Consider the following 20,244-nt stretch of genomic DNA (forward strand, 5'->3'; position numbering starts at 1 on the left):
AGTTGGTGCAGCCACAGCAGCATCTAGACTGTGTGGATGAGAGCCAGGCACAGACTCTGGCCAACCACGGGCTGGGAAGTGACCCTATTAGCTGATGATGTTTCTGGATGATGTTTCTGTTTGTTTTGTTTTCTCCTGGGGGTGGTGGTAGTGGTGAGTATTGAAGGAAAAGAAATCCTTCCTTTATTTGTTTGGCAGGGCTGGAGAAAGGGACCCCAGCAAAAAAGAAAGGCAGGGGACCCTCTGTGACTTGTTTCTGCCACTCCCGTAGAGGGTCCCTGGGGACGGTCTGGCATCACAGGCAGGAAGAGACTAAACATTATTAGCGGTATTTCTCCATGTCCTGGGCCCCCCATCAGTTAGAGCTGGCAATGGCCTGTTGAAGGGAGGAGGGACAGTGGAAGGTCACAGCCATGCCTGGATGCAAGGCAATGACTAGTGGACTGGTGACTGTAGGTCTTTGTAACCAGGTAACCTAGTAAGTGCCAAGCTCTGTGCTGCACCTGGGGACCCAGAAACAACAAGACATGGCCACCTTCTTAAAGGAGCTTACAGGCTATACCAATGTGAATGATTTCAGTCCCTTCTTCTCAACAGGGTCCTCCACAGATGCCCTTTCTCCCTCTGTCCTGGGGAACACAGAGGGCCTTGGGGACCCTCGTTGGCCTATGGTGACTTCCCTGCAGCACCACTGTCCCACTCTCAGCTTATCATCAACTTGCAGAGCTGCTCTCTGGCTGAAAGCACTGAGCTGGTAGACGGCGAAAAGTTCTGAGAAACTTCGTAGCAGGCTCTTCTCTAGATCATTGCTCTTTAGATTCCAGAGCAGTGTGCCAGCCCAGCTTCTTCTCCAGCCCTTGCTCTGTCCTCAAGATCCAGCTGCTGATGTGTCGGGATGTCTGGTGGCCCAGCCTGGGATCCCTACTCGCGGCCCCAGACCCTTCTCACTCGGTGGGAACAGAGGAAACGGACTTTAACGTAACAAAACTGCTTGGGCCTGGCCTTAAGAATTGTGTCGTCTTGTCCTGCATCACCTCTGATGTATCCTTAGCCTGACTTTAGTCATCATCAGCTGAATCACAGACCAACCCTGGACATCCAGAAAATTTCAGAACTAGCTGCGAGCTAATGCTCGAATTCAGGGACTTCTCAGACTTCTGGTATCAGAAAGGAGCTGCTTGTGTCTGGGGTGCAGGGAGGTGGTTGGAGGGGTGCTGGTTCCATGGATCCCAACTTGCTGTATCCATGCTGTTCCAGTGCCGTGCCCCCCCTCCCCCAATCCATCTCTGAAGGCTGGGACCCAGGCCAGGGCTGGGCAGGCACAGAGCCTGCCAGCACTGGTTTCATTCCTTAACCACGAGGCCAAAAGGACATTGTGATGGTGAGGCAATGAATGTGAAACAGAAACAAGTGGCTTTAGTTTCAGGAAGTCAGAAATGGAAGCAAGTGTTGACATTCTTGGAGCCCCATTGTAAGCTGTGTTTTGTGCTGCACTGGCCAGAACTCTGCTCCGTGCTTGAAGGACGACCTTGGGAAAGTCCCTTTCCGCTCTAGGCCTCAACTTCCTCATCTGTAAAGTGCATGTAGGATTAGTCAGGATCCTTCTCCTGTGCTTCTAGGTGTTCCAGTAATCTATCACCCAGAGGTCAAAGAGCTTGAAAGTATGTTGGGGAGAGATGGGGAGGCAGGGGCTCAGGAAGGTCCCGTGGGCGTCCTGGTGAGTTTGGTTAATGGGAAGGGGAGAGGGAGGGAGGGGAGTAAAAAATAAAGTGAAAATGGGGGAAGGGAAGAGCGTAAGAGTAGGAATAAGGTGCCCCCACTGTTGCCTCAGGGCTCCTCGGTACATCCTGGTTTACTTTGTCAGGATGGGGCGGGGGAGTGGCAAACTGTGTTTTCCAGAGAAGGCCATGAGGACATGGCCATGTCCTTTTACAGTGAGGTCTTGCCCTTTCCCTCTCAGGAGGTGGAGCCTAGTTCCTCTCCCTCTAAATCTGGCCTGGCCTTGTGGCTTGTTGTAGCCATAGAATGTGGTGGAAGTTATGCTGGGAAATGTCTGAGGTTCAGTCAGAAGCAGCTTCTACTTGGTTATCTTGACCGTCTGACTCCCAGGGACCATCATGCTGGAGAGGTCACATGTGGGCAGGCCATTGACAATCCTAGCCGAGCCCCCACCTCTAGCCGTTTCCCACACAGCACCAGGCATGTGAATGAAGCTATTTTTGACTCACCAGGCCAGACTACTCAACAAAGGAGCCGAAGATTTGCGCCACTGAGCCCTGCTCAAATTCCTGTTGTAGAAGAATCTTTGAGGAGTTCCCGTTATGGCTCTGTGGGTTATGAGCCCAACTAATATCCAGGGGGATGCAGGTTTGATCCCTGGCCTCACTCTGTGGGTCAAGGATCTGGTGTTGCCACAAGCTACAGCATAGGTCGCAGATGCAGCTCAGATCCTGCATTGCTGTGGCTGTGATGTAGGCCTCAGCTGCAGCTCTGATTCGACCCCTAGCTGGAAACTTCCATATGCCGCAGGTGTGGTCCTAACAAGAAAAAAAAAAAAAAAAAAATCTTGGAGTTACAAGAAAATGACTGTTGTGTTAGTCTTAAAGTTTTGAGGTGGTTGTTATAAAGCCAAAGGTCCTGGAACAGGATGGTGGAAAATGTTTAAAAATAAAAGCTCCCTTGAAATGAACAATCCTTAAAGATATATAAACAAGACTTTTAAGGAGTTCCTGGAGTGGCACAGTAGAAATGAATCCAACTAGTATCCAGGAGCATGCAAGTTCGATCCCTAGCCTCGCTCAGTGGGTCAGGGATCTGGTCTTGCTGTGAGCTGTGGTGTAGGTTGCAGACCTGGCTTGGATCCTGCATTTATGTTGCTGTGGTGTAGGCCAGCATCTGCAGTTCTGATCCCACCCCTACCCCGGGAACTTCTCTATGCCACGGGTGTGGCCATAAAAAGCAAAAGGCCAAAAAAAAAAAAAAAAAGAAGACGACTTTTAAGATTTCAGATGTGTGAAATTTCAAAATTAATTTGGAGATCAACTTTAAATTTTGCCTCTTAGGGACATTATAACAAAACGACCTCTTTCTATAGGTCATCATATTATATATTTAAGTATATTTTTATCATGAAAAAGGGTGAAAAGGCACTATAGCCCACCAATATGGCTAACATTAAAGAGATAAACAATATCAAATGTTAAGAAGGATGTGGAATAGCCAGAACTTTTCTACGTTCCTGGTGGCAATTACTATATCCACAGGCGTTTTGGGAAAGTAGCTTGGCAGTATGATCTAAGGCTGAACGTATGTTATATGTACTACGGTACTACATTACAAAGTATATGCCCAACAGAAGTTTATGTATATTTTTACCAAAAGCTCTCTATATAAATATTCATAGCAGCACTTTTTTTTTTTTTTTTGCTTTTTAGTGCCACACCTGTGGCATATGGAGGTTCCCAGGCTAGGGGTCTAATTGGAGCTATGCCTATGCCAGAGCCACAGCAATGCCAGTACCAAGCCACGTCTGCGACCTACACCACGACTCATGGCAGTGACGGATCCTTAACCCACTGAGCGAGGTCAGGGATTGAACCCACAACCTCGTGGTTCCTAGTCAGATTCTTTTCTGCTGCACCACAACGGGAACTCCAGTAACACTATTTTTAATAGCCCCAAACTGATACTAAATCAGCAGCAGAATGAGTAAATTGAGGTATCGTCATATAATAGAATACTGTATAGAAGTGAAAATGAAGAGACGATTGCCAGGAAAGTCATGGGCAAATCTCATAAATATGATAGGGGAAAGAAACCAGAGTCAAAGAGCACACACTCTGTGATTCTGCTTCTGTAAAGTTGGAAGGCAACATTTATCTCTGGTGTTAGAAGCTGGGTCACGGTGACCCTTTCATGATCAGAAGGAGGCACTTCCAGGGTTGTGATGTTCTGAGTCTTCATTAGCTAATTTCTGAAATGTCATTCAGTGGTGTGCTTACATGGCACACTTTGTGTATGAAAGTGATAAACTGACCCTTGAACAACGTGGGGTTAGGGGTGTCCAGATGAAAATCCACATGTAACTTTCCACTTGGCCCTCTGAATCCATGGTTCCACATCTGTGGATTCAACCAGCTGTGCATCATGCATACTGTATGTAGTATGTGTTTAGTTAAAAACAAAACAAAACAAAAAAACCTGCATATAAGTGGACCCAGGCAGTTAAAACTCGTGTTGTTTAAGGGTCAACTGCACTTCAAAATAAAATGTTTAAAAAACAAGGAGACAGAACATGATCTCAAAGCAAAGGATAGGTCTTTGAAAAACGAATTGAGCTTTATGAAAAGTTTTATGAAAAACATCGTATTTTTCTACTTTGCCCTTGATCCACATATGCTGCGTTGTGGCAGGGTCCTGGGATGATGAAAGTGCCAGTGGGAAAAGAAAAGAGGGGTGACCTTGTTGTGGAAACCGCAAAAACTGTGGCCACGGAAGGAGACAAACAGCACTCGGAGATATGGAACAGCAAGGTTTATTTAGTACCGGTGCGGGCTCAGAGGAGTCACCTCCAGAGTCTGAGCACCAGGGCTTTGTTCTCAGTAGCTTTTATACATTACAAGGTCTTGATTTTGCCATGTAAGCATCCCGGACCTCCCCCCATCCCCAAGCAGACAGTGTTCCTCCCTAAGAAACTGAGCACCTGGTCAGCACCGGCTGAAGCTGTGGGGCAGGCTGGCTCTCCAGGGGGGTTACTTCTCAGCAGCTCCGTGCTGCTGCACTCATAGGTCACGTGCATACTGTATCGTGTACCAGCGTGTGCGTGTCTGGAAAGCCGTTTCCCAGCTGTTCACAGGCCATGGCACACCTAGAAAATGACAGCATTGGAATGGCACACTGGGGTACCACATGGGGCTCCTGGCAGCCAAAGTCGACTGGCCTGGTCCTCCCGGTGCTGCCAGGAGGAGGGGTAGCAATACCTCAGCACGTCTGTGGATAGTGTTCACTCAGAGAGTGTGTGAGAAGGCATGGGCCTCCAGGGTACGTTTCGTGTTCTCTGAACTGGCAAAGGGGAGGAGTCTGGGCTTCCCTTGCCCTTCTGCTCCCGGTTTCCTGGAGAAACTGGCTCTGCACACACCTCTCCCCTGGGTTACAGGTCCTGTTTGCAGTAACGAAGATCATGAGGTTCAGCAACATCCTGGGTGTCTTTATGCCAAGGCCTCATTTCTCCTTCTAGCCTCACTTCTCACTGCACCCTCAGCCCACACCCTACTCTCTCTCTCCTGAGCACATCACACCCTGGTCACAGTGCACTCATCTGTCGTCTCTGAGAACTTCCCAAGCCCTTCTCTTTCCCCGTCATGCCATTCTCTGCCAAGAGTACTCGGCCTGTCATCCCCCTGCTCAGACGTCCCCCTGTCTCTGAAGCGTCTTTCTATACACTGAGCCCATCACCACACTGTGATTTGTGTGTTTTGTGTGTGTGTGTGTGAGAGAGAGAGAGAGAGAGAAACATCTCATGGTCCCTGATTTCCTATCTTGCTCTTGGTAGGTACCCAGCAATTGTTGCTCAAATGACTTCCAGGCTGCAGAGGGACCCCGACACTAACTCCACCCCAGCCCCTATTCTTGGTTGTCACTTATTGCCCCCTTGAGTGGGAATCCCCAGCCTCCCAGGGACCTGCCTTTCAGCCATTTCACACTTTGCCACGCCACTGCCAGGGGCTCAGAGCCATGCAGCCGGGATGAGACAGATCCTCACTACCCAGATCCCCTCTCCTCCCCCAGCTCACACCCGTGGGACTGGCATTAGGCTAATTGTGCTGTGACAAAGGGAAAGGGGTCATGGTGACTTACCCTGCAACCTGGCGCCCCTTATTCAAGCACCAACCTGCAGTACAGCATGTGGCCACAAGGGGCTCTCTGGGGGCAACTCTTCGCCCAGGGCAGGAGGGCTCCCGGCAGCACATCTTGCCCAGAGGAGCAGGGAACTGCTCAGGGCTCTGTCCTCTCAGAGATCTCCGAGTGCTGAAGCTCCGCAGCCACCCCCACCCGCCACCCCCTACCCGATGCCTCCTTCTGCTGTTTCCCTCGTAGCCGTCTAGAAGCTGTTGTCTTCAGCTTTAACACATTACTCCTTGCTTTCCCATGAGCCTCTCTTCTGGCCATCCCCTCTGCTGAACGCTAGTCACCGCAGGGGGAAGTCACCTCCACTTTTGTCGGTTCCACTTCCTGTAGATGAGTGCCAGGCCCTCACCGTGAGCTCCCTGCCTTTCAGGATGTGGGCTGGGAAATTGTCCAGTTCCATCTCTCTAACATCTCCTGCCTCTGGCCCCCTTCTGTCTCCCCAGGGCCACCCATGTTCAGGGATTCTCCATCTCTGGCCAGGACCCGTGCAGTGGCTTCCTGGAGGATCTCCTGTCTCTAGACAGCCCTCTGCCCATCATCTATCCACTCGGGAGCCAGAGAGATCTTACTTCCAGCAGGCTGGCCTTCAGTGGCTCCCAAGTCCTAGGCAGTCCCACAGTACCCCAGGCCCCCCAAGACCAGCTGCCTGATTCTCTAGCCTCAGGTCTCCCCTCTCTTGTGCTCCAGCCAAAGGTGCTGACAAACTTGTAGTTGCTCAACACAGCGTGAGGTTTCAAGCCTTTGTACTTTGCACAGACTTTCCTGTTGGCCTGATACTCTCCCTGCCCCCTCCCACCCCTCCCCCGCCGTTACTCTTGCTCCTCCTGGCAGTTCCTCAGTGAAGCCCTCCCTGAGCCACAACTCCTTTCCCTGCCCCAGAACCCCTCCTCTGAATACATCCTGTCCCCAAACATACATGTCACTGTGTTTGTCACTCAGAGTTGTGATAATTACTCATGCTCCACTGTCTGTACCTGCGGCTGGGACCTGGGAGGCACACTGCCCGAAAGCTGTGGCACTCTTGCACCATCGCCTCCCTCCTGGAGCAGGTCCTTTAACTGCTCTGAACTTCTTTGCTGGTCTGCAAAATGGAGAGATGTGAGAATCAGAAGGGAGCACGTACATGAAAGAGCTTCAAAATGGCTCAGGGCTAGGCAGGTGTTTTTATTGCATTTTCTTCCTCCAGACTCGTGTTTCCCTGCGCTTGCCTGTGTGGAAATCATAGGATCAAAGGAGTGTGATGTGATCTTTTGGTAATTTCTCTTCCTTGAGTCCAGGGAAAAGCTGGTGAAATGTAAACCATTAATTCTGTCTGCCTGCAGCCCCCAGTCTTCTCCAAAGCTCTGGGTTAATGATTCTGAGGTTGTTTTCCTCACAGGGCCAATTCATATCTAATCTTTGGCATGGCATGTCCCTTCTTTCTTAAGAGTAACTTGACTCATCTTGGGGTCAGGAATCTTGTTTTGCCAGAGGAAATGATGGATTGTAAGTGTGGGGCTGTCTCCCTTTCTTATAAGTGCTGCGCCCCCACCCAGGGCCCACTATTCTCAACACAGAAGAGACCTCTCCCCTCTTCCCATGGTGAGGTCTGTAGAAGTCACAAACTGAGGTGCAGTCACCAAGGATGCCATGACCTACCAAATATCTCTCTCCTGTGAGGTTTAAGGATTTCGTTTTGGAACCCCAAGAAGAAGAAAGGTCCCGAGGAGTTGGCATGGGGAAATGCTTCTGAGCCTGGCATTTAATTAGCAGCTAGGGGAGGACTAGGCTGCAAAGACAGGCAGCCCCACTCAGGAGTGGACTCTGGAATTCCAGGCGGGAGCCTGTTTATGGCTGCAGCACAGGTCACGCCACAGGCTAGCAGTAGAAGCCTGAGAGTCAGAAACAGCTCAGGGGTGGTCTGGCTTCTCTCGAGATAAGGCCAGCTGAGGGCTGTGGGCTCACCGAACTTTGAAAATCAGCGCAACCAGCCCCCACTTCTCCCTCCCCTCAATCCAGTAAAAGTGACGCTCAGCTCGAGAGTTTTGGAATGCAGCAGCGACAAGAATGCTGGTGTCACAGGTTCTCGAGCTGGTCCTATCTCAGGCTTGTTTGCTTTGCCTCCTTCCTGTAATTCAGACCGGTCTCTGCATAAAGAAGTGGGCTGGGGTCACTGTTCTGTAAAGATCCCATTGTGTGGCTGGAGCAGGTTACCTTCTCTGAACCTCAGCGTTCTCATCTGTAAAATAGGGATATCATTCCTTTTTTGTTAATAACCAAGTGTTCTTGTAATTTACCTTAAATAAATGTAATGTAAAGAGACCAAACCTTTCTAGCATACCACTTTTGTGCATACATAAAAGTGAAAACATAACGGAAAGGCATTGGCAGTATTTCATCACAATTGATGTAATATCATCATGATTTCAGAGATAGTAAAATGTGAAAAATACACCTGTGTGCCTACCAGCAGCACCTCCTCAACCTAACCTTTCCACTCTAGGAAAAACTATTGTCCTGAGTTTTGTGTTTACTGTCCCCTCATTTGTGCCTACATTTTTATGAAACGTATACCCTATGCAATACATGGACCTTGTTTCCGAAGGGTTCTATAAATGGAACTCCATCCCAATCTTTTTTTTTTAATGAGAAGTTGATCCATGCTAATATGTGTAGCACCTTCATTGTTCATCATTGAATATCCCACTCTGTTCCTATTCTGCTGTATTAATTCTGTTGATGTAAATGTGGGCTGCTTCCAGTGTTTGGCTGTTACGTTTTGGCTGTGAACTGTCTCATAGTGCTTTCTTCAGGGAAGAAACTGGGAAAGGAATTGGTTGGTCTAGTTGAGAGTGCTCAAGTTTCTGATTGCCTGCGAACACCCTCCCCCACCCCCCTAAATAGCCTGAGGGGATGTGTGTCTGGCTCTGGCTTTGTTTGCTTATTTTCAGGGGGAATACACGGTTATAAAATGGCTAGGGAGATGGGGAAGGAGCGCTTCCCCAGTCCATAGTCTGACTCTCAGCCATGGCTGTGGGGAGCGAAGCCAGGGAGGAGTGGAGGCCAGAGGGAGCACTCCTGTTGGCGCTGAGCGTGTGTGTGAGGTGCTGCTGCCCTTGGCTGGACCTGGGGGTCTCAGGCTGTGGCACAGCTGACATCACAGGATCCACTGTGACGTCACAACTGGGCTCTGGGACCTAGAAATTCAGACAGAAGGCTGCATGCCATTCTCAGATTGTATGGTTCTTTATTTAAACTGCAGGAAGGAATCTGGAAGAGGCTCCCAAGGGTACCTCCCTGAGCCGTGGTCCCCTTTTCAGCTTCCAGCTCTGGGTCGTATTAATGGGCTTCAAAGGTCACTGTCTCCATTGTCTCAGATGTCACACTACCCGCGATTTCTAGCCCCTGGCCACTCTCTGCTGACTCGATGATGGCCTCCATTCTGGTTCTTTCCACCGCCTTAGCCAAGATGTCCACATCTTTATCTCGGGCTGAGGCCGCTGTCTTTGTAGTGAGGTTGGCTCTGACATTCCTCAAGAAAGAGCTGATCCTGCTGAGCCTCTTGGTGGCAGAACCTGAACTAGCTGTAGATAAGCTCCTGCCTGATTTGTGCGACGTCCTGGACTCCTTGGTGATGGGAGCATGGCTGATGCCTTTGTGTGCGGTACCCCGCTTGCTGCCCGCCGAGCTGCTGCGGCCTTTCTCTTTTTTGTCATCTCTCGTGGCTCTACGGCCGGCCGAGGAGCGGTTGGCTGCTTTTCGGATGATCTTGTCGCCGCCTGCCTTGTGGCGGCTTTCTGCTGACCTGCGGGGCTGGGAGCTCCTGCGCGCTCTCTCCTTTTCCCGGCGCTCCCTTCTCTCCCTTCTCCCCTTGCGGGGCTGGGACGCTCGCTGTGGCCTTCCATCCTGTTCACTCATTTGGTCCTCCTGTGACAAGGTTGAGATGAGGGGCTCCTCGTCTTCATCATGGGCTGTTCCTCTGACTGTCTTGCTGGTAAGTCCTGCTCCTGCCACAGTCATGCTGGCCTCTGGGGAGAGGCTGGTGGACGTGCTGGAAGCATACTCTAAATTGTTCGGGGCACCCGCCAAGGCCATTTTCATGCTCCTGGGGGATGTTTTGGCAGCACCTGCCGTGGCTGTATTGGTTTTGCATCCTCTTGGACCCTTGGTGGCTATGGCCGCTGTGGCTGTGCTCTGCTGTTCAGGGGCGGTGAACTTGGTCACTGCCATGCTCAAAGCACCTGCTCCGGTGCCCTCGGCAGTGCCTGCTGCCACCCCTGCTACCTCCACCTCCATCACTGACCCCACTGTTGACTCATTGTCAAGCTCTGCAGGCTTCACATTTGTGTTGGCAGCATCAGGCATGGCTGTGGGTTTGTGGAAGTTCAGCTGGATCCCCTCCCCACCAGCAAAAGCTGCAGAGGTGGCTCCGGCCACCTCAGAGCCCACGTGGAGGCTCCTGATGCTCACCTGGTCCTGGTCCCCCTTTCCTTGGAAATCGGCAGCTGCGAGGCTCCTCCTGTCCTCCTCCTCCGGCACAGGCATGCAGATCATGTCCCCAGCTGGAATGGCATAGGTGCTGCTGTTACTGTCCACTGGTGGCCGGAGGAGGTAAATCAGCTTTTCCCAATAGGCAAAGAGGTCCTCCCGTGTGTCCAGGGGGGGACACAGCTGCAGGTAGCAGGAGCGGCCAGTGGCAAACTTCAGGCGCAGCTGCTGCTTCTCGCGGTCGTGAACGGAGATCCTCACGAACTTGAGGGGAAGGAGCCTGGTGAGCTCTACGGTCCTTGCCGCCTTTCGGCTCCTGCTCTTGGTGGCCTGGTTGCGCCCAGCGTGCTCGTCACAGCCAGTGGCCGGTCGGGCCAGCAGCATGACGTCCGGGAGCGGGAGGATGGGGCTGGTGGACGCGATGCCTACGGTCACCATGCGCACGCGGTTGTGCACGTCGATGACCTCGCCCCTCTTGGTGATCTGGATGAAGTCGCTCTCAAAGATGGGCGCGTGCTTGAACATGTCGTATTCTCCCTTGTGCAGTTGCCGCTGCAGTTTCCCCATGGTGGTGTGGAACATGCCCGCCCCCGAGGCGCTCTGGGCCGTGTGATACGGCAGCAGAGACTCCCCGCTCATGGCCATCTGCGGTCAGGACAAGCGGTGCTGGCAAGGCCGGCCCCTCCTGGGCCGAAGAGGGAGCAGTGGTGCTCCCGGGTCACACAGGGGGCCCCACGGCCGGTCTCCCAACCCCACCCCCCCGGGCCCCCCACCTTTGCCCCAGAGCCTCCCAGAGGCAGGGGTGGGGGTGACGATGATGGCCGTGGGGACGCTGTAGGGCGCCTGAGAGCAGGCTGATCTCTTCTCGTGTGTGGGGAGCTACACCAAGCTCTGCCTCTGCCTCACCTCACTTCTGCGGCTGATTTTTTTTTTTTTTAATCTCCCTGAGAGGCCTTGAACTGCAGTCCTAGTGAGAGAAGTGACCAGTCTCTCAGCCTAACCCTGCTGCGCAGCCATATTTATCCTCTGCTGCCCTTTGTGACCTGTCACTGTCACACACGCCCCTTTGTCTCGTCCCCCAGCCGCCCCCTTTGGGCAGGACCCCCGTCCTCCCCAAATACCCCATCGCCCTCACAGAGGACAGGTCACCCTGCCAGGGACTCAGGCGGGTACCAAAATAAAAATGTCCTCAAACGGGAAGATTTTGTGTGGGCGGTTTTTCCTCCCTCCCCCCCATTCAGCAGCTGGACACAATCTGTGAGAACGTAAGATGATGGGATAAACTTGAGCCGTTCGAGCTCATGGTGTAATTGTACCGAATAACCTAGACTTGACTGTCTTGATCTTTCGTCTGTCCTTTCATAAAATCTCGGTCATCGATGATGATTTTTTAATAACGTAGTAACATTGAAAACCACCTCTCCTCGGCACCAGGCTGTGTTCTTCGCATATGAGCCCAGGAAGCCATTGAGTTTGGTACTGTTGCCTCTGTTCTCAGTTTTCAGGTGAAAAAATTGAGCTTGTACACCTGTCTAAATTTACAGAACTGATGGTAGCAGAGGCAGTATTTGGACATAGGTCTAGCTGATTCTAAAGCCTTTGTTCTGAACCACTCCAGTGCTTTGCCTCACAGAGAAAGGTGTGCCAGGCAAATGTTTTCAAGCTGGACTGATTTAACTGCCTTTAAGAAGACCTTTTGGGGGAGTTTCCCTTGTGGCGCAGTGGTTAATGAATCTGACTAGGAACCATGAGGTTGCGGGTTCGATCCCTGCCCTTGCTCAGTGGGTTAACGATCCGGTGTTGCTGTGAGCTGTGGTGTAGGTCACAGACGCGGCTCGGATCCTGCATTGCTGTGGCTCTGGCGTAGGCCGGTGGCTACAGCTCCGATTAGACCCCTAGCCTGGGAACCTCCATATGCCGTGGGAGCGGCCCAAGAAATGGCAAAAAGACAAAAAAAAAAAAAAGACCTTTTTGGTGTACTGTTAGGAGTTGCACAATTAATTCTGTGTGTATAAGTTGTGGAGAGAACCCAAGACATCAACTGGGCTGATTTTGGGGACTGAATCACCTCAGATCCTACCTTCCACTATGCTTGTGAGAACAGCCCTTGTGTGAAAATCTAGTCATTCTCTCTTATGACCCTCCTCCCCCACCGAAGTGGAGGGTGCGTAGCCTGAGATCCCAAGAGCCCACCAGATCCCCTCTCGTAACCTCCCTACCAGCGAAGTGGTTTGGAAGCGTTAACACCTACAGGGAGCATGCACTATAGACACTCTGCCTTATTGCCTCTCCCCCAGAGCCAGTCACAGAATAAGGGATTTCTAAATTGTTGCTCGAAAGTTCTGAGAAGGATCCCTGTTCCCAACTCTTATCTCCCAGTTTGATGTTATGCCGCCTGAAATTCCACCCTAGAGATTCATTCCTTGAGGATAAAGGCTATCTTTCCATTAAAATACACACAGCTGTCTGTCAACAGATGATTGGATAAACGAGCTGTGGTCTATTGGTACAGTGGAATATTATGCAATCATAAAAAGGAATGAGGTACTGATAGGTGCTACAGTGTGGATGAAAACATTATGCTTCGTGAAATAAGCCCCATATTGTATGATTCTATTTGTATTAAATATCCAGAAGCGGCAAATCCATCTAGAGAGAAATTAGATTAGTGGTTATCTAGGGCTGGAGGGAGGGGAGAATGGGGAGTATAGCGTGATGAAGAATTCTGGAACTAGATGGTGGTGATGGTTACACAGTATTGTGAATTTACTGAATTGCACATTCTAAAATTACAATGGTAAATTTTATGTGTGTTTTATTGCAGACACACACAAACACACACATACACTACTGCTCAAAACCTTATAGTTATAAAACATAGCTTTCAGCTTTAGAAAGGTCACCTGTGTGACCTTGGGCAAACTACTTAGCTCTTAACTTCCTCATCAGTAAAATAGGTATAATAGCAGTTGCTGTGAGGATTAAATGAGATAAGGCAAGTAAAGTATGAGTATATTGTCTCACTCAATAAAAACCAGCTGTTATTAAACCTAGTCTCAATGGCCCTTTAAGCCTCAGTGCAATTCCCTTCCTGATAGCAGTTTTCAGTAAGACACAGAGAGAAGCTTCTGGGGTTAGAGCCACCCACGGACACAGAAGGATCCCCATCAGGCAAAGCTGACTCTTCTGAGGTTTTTCCTCCAGGCAGATACATGCACGCACTATTCCACAGAGAAACTACATGAACACTACTGAAGAATATGGGATGCTGAAGAGCGGAAAAGCTTGGTATGAGTTTGGGTTTCAGGGTTTGTTCAAAGCTCGTGGGAGAAATTAGGATACAGATGGAAAGTAGTCAGCATTTTAGCTTCTGGCAGGAAGTGGAAGTTTCAGCTCCAGAACCCCTGTCTGGCCCAGGGCCAGAATCCTTTACAACTCTTTACTCCAGCAACGACTGTAGGTGTCAGGCCAGACCTCAGGGAAAAGCACAGGGACGGGATGAGGGCAGGAGGCAGGAGGGAGGTGGGCTTTCCACGTCTGGCCAGTGTGACATCACCACCCCAGCAGGAGGTAGCCCGAGGAGGAGACCCTGTCAGAGCAGGTGTCTGTCTCTGGCAGAGATCCCAGCCAAGTGTATTCTCTCAGAACCCCCACCTCCCCTCCGTCGAATGTCAAACAAGATGAACGAAGGAACTTGATGGTAAATACACATTCGTCCCTTTTTAAAAGTTAAAGTATCAAAATGTTAAACTTGGCTACAGAAAACAAAAGTATTTTTTGATGCACCCGTTAAAAGAACTTACAGTTCCACTGATGATTTACAGTGCATTTCTCAGATCAATTTTTTTTTGCCACGGCCACCTCCCCTTCCTTCCTCTCTAATTCATTGTTGTCCATGGCAGCTTTAAAAGTGTCTTGAGTTTCATAACGGCTGATTGGTGGCACAGCTGGAAGGTAAATGCAAGGAAATCCTTTCTCTTCCACCAAGATAAGGAAAATAGATTATCTCCCCGAAAAGTGGTGAATGGTACTTCCACCAGATGCTCTTTACAGATTAGGCATGGCCCCTGACATGTAATTAAAGCAGCAAAATGAGGATGCATGTGTCACAGGTGATAGTCTTTAAAGGAACCATACAGGAGCTCCTTTAAAGGAGCAGGCACCATTCTTGTGCATGAACCTTCAACGAAGCCAAGATCTTTCTGAAGTAGCCAGTTTTCATTTCTAGCTGTGAGTGCAGAGGCAAATATGTGCACAGGCAAAGAACAAGGACCCTGGTTCTCTTCCCGACCTAAGGGATCACCTGCTTTGGAGATGCCGGAAAATTACGTGGATTACTTTTCTTTGGTTTATGACACCTATCCTGTTTTAAAATTATACTCTCTCTCTCTCTTCCTCCCCATCCACCCCTCATTCTTTTCCAAATTTGAAGTACATATTTGCAACAATGAGACATATTTGGACATTACTAGAGATGTCATTTGGGTAAATACTTCATGAGGAGTTCTGTGACAGAATGTAAGGGGTCTGTGGTTCAAGCTGAACAAGTGTTCATTTTAGGCTTTTGTATATTCAAAGAAACTGGCAGTTGAGGTATTCAGATTTTATATCAAAATTCTATCTTAATACCCATTAGTCTAGAGGATATACTTGCTGCTGTGTTCTAGAGTTTGTCAATGAGAAGCTGAGCAACAGAAACCTCAGACTGAGGACTAGGATTGCAAGTCAAATAGCTAGTGACACCCCAGAGAACAAAGGACAGCACCTGAATAGTTAAGCTGGAGACCACCCCCCAGCACCGAAAGGAGAGGGGAGGGAAATGGTTAGATCTCAACAAACACCGATGGAAAGAATAGAAACCGGCACAACACTTAAGTTCACCATGTTTTGGTTCCAATATTTATTACATTGACAGGTTAGGAATACTAAGATAAATAAGTAATATTTTCTCTTACAGAAAATTGTAATGATACTATTGAGCAGGATTAAACACTCTGAGAATTTCACAGAAACATCAGAATTTAAACAGACAGTAGCCAGAGTCCTCATGGCCAGTGTGAATGACTTTCTCACAGCTATAAATGCTCTGGGCCAGATTTGTACAAACATCTGCATGACAGAAACAATGTCATTAACATCTAATAATGCTAAAGCCCGGGCATCACCTGGCTTCAAATGTGTCTCCACTCAGTGTGGTTTTCAATTGCAAGAAAAAGAAAATGGAATATTCTTTGGCTCTTCCAGCCTAGGAAGACATTCCTGACCTACGTCACTGAGCAGAGTCCTCACCTTTTGGAAGCTGGACTCTGCTTCTGCTTTCTTCCCGTGACATTATAACCGCATCATAGTGCAACAGAGGACCTGCGTTAATAATGCCTGGGTGCCGAGGGGAAGGAGGCCTCTTCTGTTGGCACGCAGCAGCACTCACTGCTGGCCAGCACACTTCTGCTCCCCCGGGGCTGACAAGCTCTTCTGGCCACCTGGACACTTTGTAAGACGCTGCATGTGGTGCTGCTAGCCCCCCAAACTCTCAGAAACCAGATCTGAGCGAAGTCACGAAGAAGTCACAGCAGTGCTGTGCGACACAAACGTCAGAAGAGCACGATGCCTAGCTTTGAAATGAACGCCTTGCACACAGTAGTTCCTGTACAGAACAGCATATTTGCTAGAAAGCACAACCCTGGCCATTGCACGACTTCACGAGATGCCAGTCTCACTCCACATCCCCTACGAATGACAGTGGCAGCACAGCGGCAGCGGAGGAGATGGCCTCACCCCACCCACCCAAGGTACAGACACGTCTGCATGAATCCTAATGGTGGGAGTGCTGGCTTTTGTAGAATCCAGAGGAAAGGCAGGACCCTAACCAAGGGCCATCTGGAGAATCCAGGGATGCCCGGGAGGTTAAGGCCTCAGTCCTGGAGTTGAGGCAAAGGCGCCCTTGCCCAGGTCCAAAGTCCACTCTGGGTTGGAGTGGAACGGCCCGGCTGAGTCACCGAGGGCCCTCGCCTTGATGGCTCTTTGCTGCTGGGATTCGAGAGGTGCACAGGAAGTCAGCTCTCCAATGGCTTCAGGGTTTTGGATGTAAAAGGAGGATTCGATGAGGACTCCCCAGTTGCCCCCATACCATGGCTGCTTAACTCTGCAACGTTCCCTCTTTTATCTGTTGGATAAAAAGGTTTCTCTCATCTTCTGGAGTCCGCCCGTTCTGAGCCCGGACAATACACGTGGGCCGATGAAGGTTGAGCATGTATATCAAATGCTGCTTCTCATTCTTGAGCTCCTCAATTTGGGCCTTCAGTTCAGCATTCACACTCTCCAGTTTCTCTGACTCCTGGGGGACAAGCAACAGAGGGATCAGGAAGGGAGTCAAGGCCCAGCAAGGAGCGGGGGTGGCCTGCCCTTGGCTCCTGGGCGGCAGGGGTGACAGCTGGGACACATGGGGACTTATCGCACTGGGAATGGCCTGCAGAGGGAATGCCATTGGCTCCCTGCTGCAATGCCCCACAAAGCAAGAGACAGGAGCGTTAGGTTCGGAAGAATTCAGAGCCCGGAGAAGCCTTTAAACTCGGAGGCTTTTTCAGAGATGCCCTTGAGTTTCCACTCAAGGTTGTGACTCTAATAGGAGGGAAGCAGCAGCAGAACCAGCGGCTCAGAGATCTCCTTTGCATGAGCCCAACAGCCCGAAAGGGCCTTGGACTGGAAAGAAATCCAGACTCATGGTGTTTAGACTTTTATGAGTCACTGATTTCACCGAGAAGCTCATCTCCCGAGGAAAAAATGTACACAGCAATACACAAAATGTCTTAATTTTCACTGACCCCTTGAAGCAATGAACCTGGGTGAAAACTCTGCCCTGGACTGTCCACACTTAGGGGAGGGGACCTGGCTATTGGAAAGAATGCACATGGCCTGCTCCGCCTGCCAGAGATGCCCTTCCCACTGGTGCTGCTCCCTTCTGGAACGGGAGCCGGCTGACTGCAGCTGGGAGCACAGACCGGAGAAGGGCTGCAGGGTTAAGAACTAGAAAGGAATGCAGGGCAAGTGTAACCTCTGCCTACAGATTAAGGGAATAACCTGTTTGAAGACAGTAATGAAAGGCTTTTCACAGTGAGCCAAATGAGAGCAGGCAGCTTCCCTTTCTCAGGAAAATGGGCAAGTGAAACCTATTTAACTGGACTGATATATCCTGCAGCCTGGAAGCTTCCAGACATAGATGGATCAAGTCTGCTGGGAGTATGGGCATTGGACAGTCTTGTGGGTTTTAGTTTGCACACTTGCTTCTTACATACCCAGGGTCACACTGACTGGGGCTGACAGCTTTGCTACTTCCTCATTCTGCAACTGGTATTTCTGGTACCAGCTCCAGTGCCCTTCCTGGGTAAACACTTCTGGGTGGGGGCTCTCAAACTCCCCTTCCTCACGTGACATGAGGTGGTGGAGGACAGGCGTGAGCAGGAGGAAGGGGAAAGTACAAAGTTACCCACTTTCTGCAGGCACTCCGTCTTCTCCTTCTTCTTGTTCCGGCACTTGGCGGCGGCAATCTTATTTCTTTCCCGTCTCCTCTTTTTCCTTTCATCCTCTTCAGGGGCTACCTGTAAAATTAAAGAGGCACAAGCTTAATGGGAGGCAAAAAATGCAACTCACTTCAAATACACTGCCTCTTATTGCCAACTGAACCTGGCAAACCAGGGCAGCCCTAAAGGAGCCAGAAGTAAAGCCCTAGACTTTTTGCATGAAACCTCTTTTCACATATACACATACACAGAGACTTAAGAATGAATAATGAAAATCAAAGAACTGTTACAACTGTATTGGCAATATTAGTAAGTTAAAATTTATTGTATTTTTAAAAAAGCATTTGCATTTTAAAATAGGAGTGTGCTATTCAAAGTGATAACTATTGGTAATAACTCTATAATCAGAGCAAGAAACAGATTTTTTTGTGGTTAATAGCCCTTTCCCCTAGCAGCAAGAAAGACCCCAGGAATGTCATTTCTCCACCCATTCCCCCTGCATCTTCTTGGATTTATCTGTCTTTAGCTGGAGCATCATCTTAGCACCTCCTTCCTAAATTCAGGGGAAGCCCATGCAGCTCCTCAGGAAGAGGCAACCAAGCCCATTCCCCAACCAAAGTGGCGTTACCAGCCCATGGCTTGGTGCCAACTGTGGGTGGTGGACTAGAACCATCCATCGATTCATCCAAGTAGATACCGATGTCTTCCTCTGCGCCTCACCCTGAGCCAGCCCCGGGATCCTAGAGAACAAAACCCCATATCCTGCTTTAGGATCTGATCCTCTGTGAAGTTCACTCTGATCCTGACTTTGTCTGAGGACTGAAGGGGAATCAGCAAAGCCTGGCTGCTGGCCTTGGCTTAGAGACCAGAGTCCAGCTGGAGTGAAGCACTCATGGTGGGCAGAGCAGGTGATGGTTTAGGCTGCTAATGTCAGACCTTGTCCTGTCACTTGAAGTGCCCCAGACAGCAGGAAAGGGCACGAGAGCCTCACTCCGAACCAAAGAGATCCTGAGACGCCAAGATCACCTCACATCTGACTTTGGATTAGATGTGACATCAACTTTTGGGGGGCTGAGATGGCGACCTTACAATATAGGAGAAACAAAGCTCAAGGGAAAAATACAATGAGAGGCATTTTTACCTTCTCTGTCTTGGTTCCAAGAACCCCAAGACATTGGGGTTAGAATAAACTGTCTCTGAATCCTAGCTTCACCATCTCTTAGCTATGAGTACTTGGGCAAAGTTATCATGCTCTTCTGAGCCTCGGTTTCCTGATTGTGAAATGGAATCAGTAATCTCACCTCCCTAATAGGACTGTGACGAGAATAAAATTAATTAATATAAGTGCTCTGCACAGGGTTTTGGTTATAGTCAGTGCTATGAAAGCTTTAGTTATTATCATCATTAACATCTTCATTAAGAACTCAGTAACTCTAGTATGTGCTTTGCAACTAACTCTACATGTGTTTTGGAATAGGGAGAGTAGTCCAAGTTTTCTCCTAAGAAGCAGTACTTGAAAGTAGAGCAAATCTCAGTGTCACACTGTCAGACATAGAAAAGCCTTTCTAAAGGCCATTTAGTTCAGTCCCCTCACTCTGTTGATGTGGAAATGAGGCACAGAATGGCCAATAGTAACGTCCTCAAGGAGGCCCAGGAATCACCAGCTCATGGTCACCAGATGTAAAGCCAGGCTTGCGGCTCCTTGTCCTGCATCCTCTCTTGGCCCGGCTGCCTCATTCCATCTGCTGCCTTCTCTCCTGGGATCTGGGGAGCAGGCTCATAACTGCCCAGGATGCCTATGGTTGTCACAGACTCAGTGCCTCATTTTAAGTTGAGAATTAAGGCAACCTAGGGGACCAGAATATTCAGCTAGGTCATTTGGTGTATTATCCCCCAGTAGAAAAGTCTATTTGCTAAACTGACCTAAGATCAGAAGGTCACTTGATGAACAAAGAAGCACAGTCTATGAGTTGGGTGGTTTTAAGGAGTGTTTCCATGAAGCAGGGCTGCTTGCTGCTGCTGCTTCTTCTTTATTTTTTTTTTCTTTTCTTTTTATGACTGCCCTGCGGCATATGGAAGTTGGAAGTTCCCGGGCCAGGGGTGGAATTGGAGCTGCCCTAGCTGCAGCCTACACCACAGCCATGGCAACACCAGATCTGAGCCACATCTGAGACCTATGCTGCAGCTGCAGTAACACTGGATCCTTAACCCACTGAGGGAAGCCAGGGATTGAAGAGGCAATGTCGGTCCTTAACCTGCTGGGCTATAATGGGAACTCCCTGCCTGCCTCTTCTCTGGAGAACCCTGAAAATATCCTTCCAATGCTTTCCTTCCTTCCATGGGCACCCTACTA

At 49.6% G+C, this 20,244-nt stretch overlaps 2 protein-coding genes across 5 annotated transcripts in view; both read right to left on the minus strand.

The window, feature by feature from the left end:
• On the minus strand, positions 9,137–11,031 carry FAM71A (family with sequence similarity 71 member A). Its single transcript, XM_003130409.4, has one exon. The coding sequence runs from the start codon at positions 11,017–11,019 to the stop codon at positions 9,226–9,228; it is 1,794 nt and encodes a 597-aa protein (XP_003130457.2). The 5' UTR covers positions 11,020–11,031; the 3' UTR covers positions 9,137–9,225.
• ATF3 (activating transcription factor 3) overlaps positions 15,246–20,244 on the minus strand; it is a 57,420-nt gene continuing 52,421 nt past the window's right edge. For all 4 annotated transcript variants that reach the window (XM_021063853.1, XM_021063854.1, XM_003482749.4 and 1 more), the window contains exons 3-4: positions 17,862–17,969; positions 15,246–16,708 (exon numbers count right to left, since the gene is read on the minus strand). In XM_021063853.1, the coding sequence (XP_020919512.1) occupies positions 16,511–16,708; positions 17,862–17,969 (306 nt within the window). In that variant the 3' untranslated portion in view covers positions 15,246–16,510. The remainder of the gene's footprint in view (positions 16,709–17,861; positions 17,970–20,244) is intronic.

Source organism: Sus scrofa, chromosome 9 (assembly GCF_000003025.6).
Source record: "Sus scrofa isolate TJ Tabasco breed Duroc chromosome 9, Sscrofa11.1, whole genome shotgun sequence".
Classification (NCBI taxonomy): Eukaryota; Metazoa; Chordata; class Mammalia; order Artiodactyla; family Suidae; genus Sus; species Sus scrofa.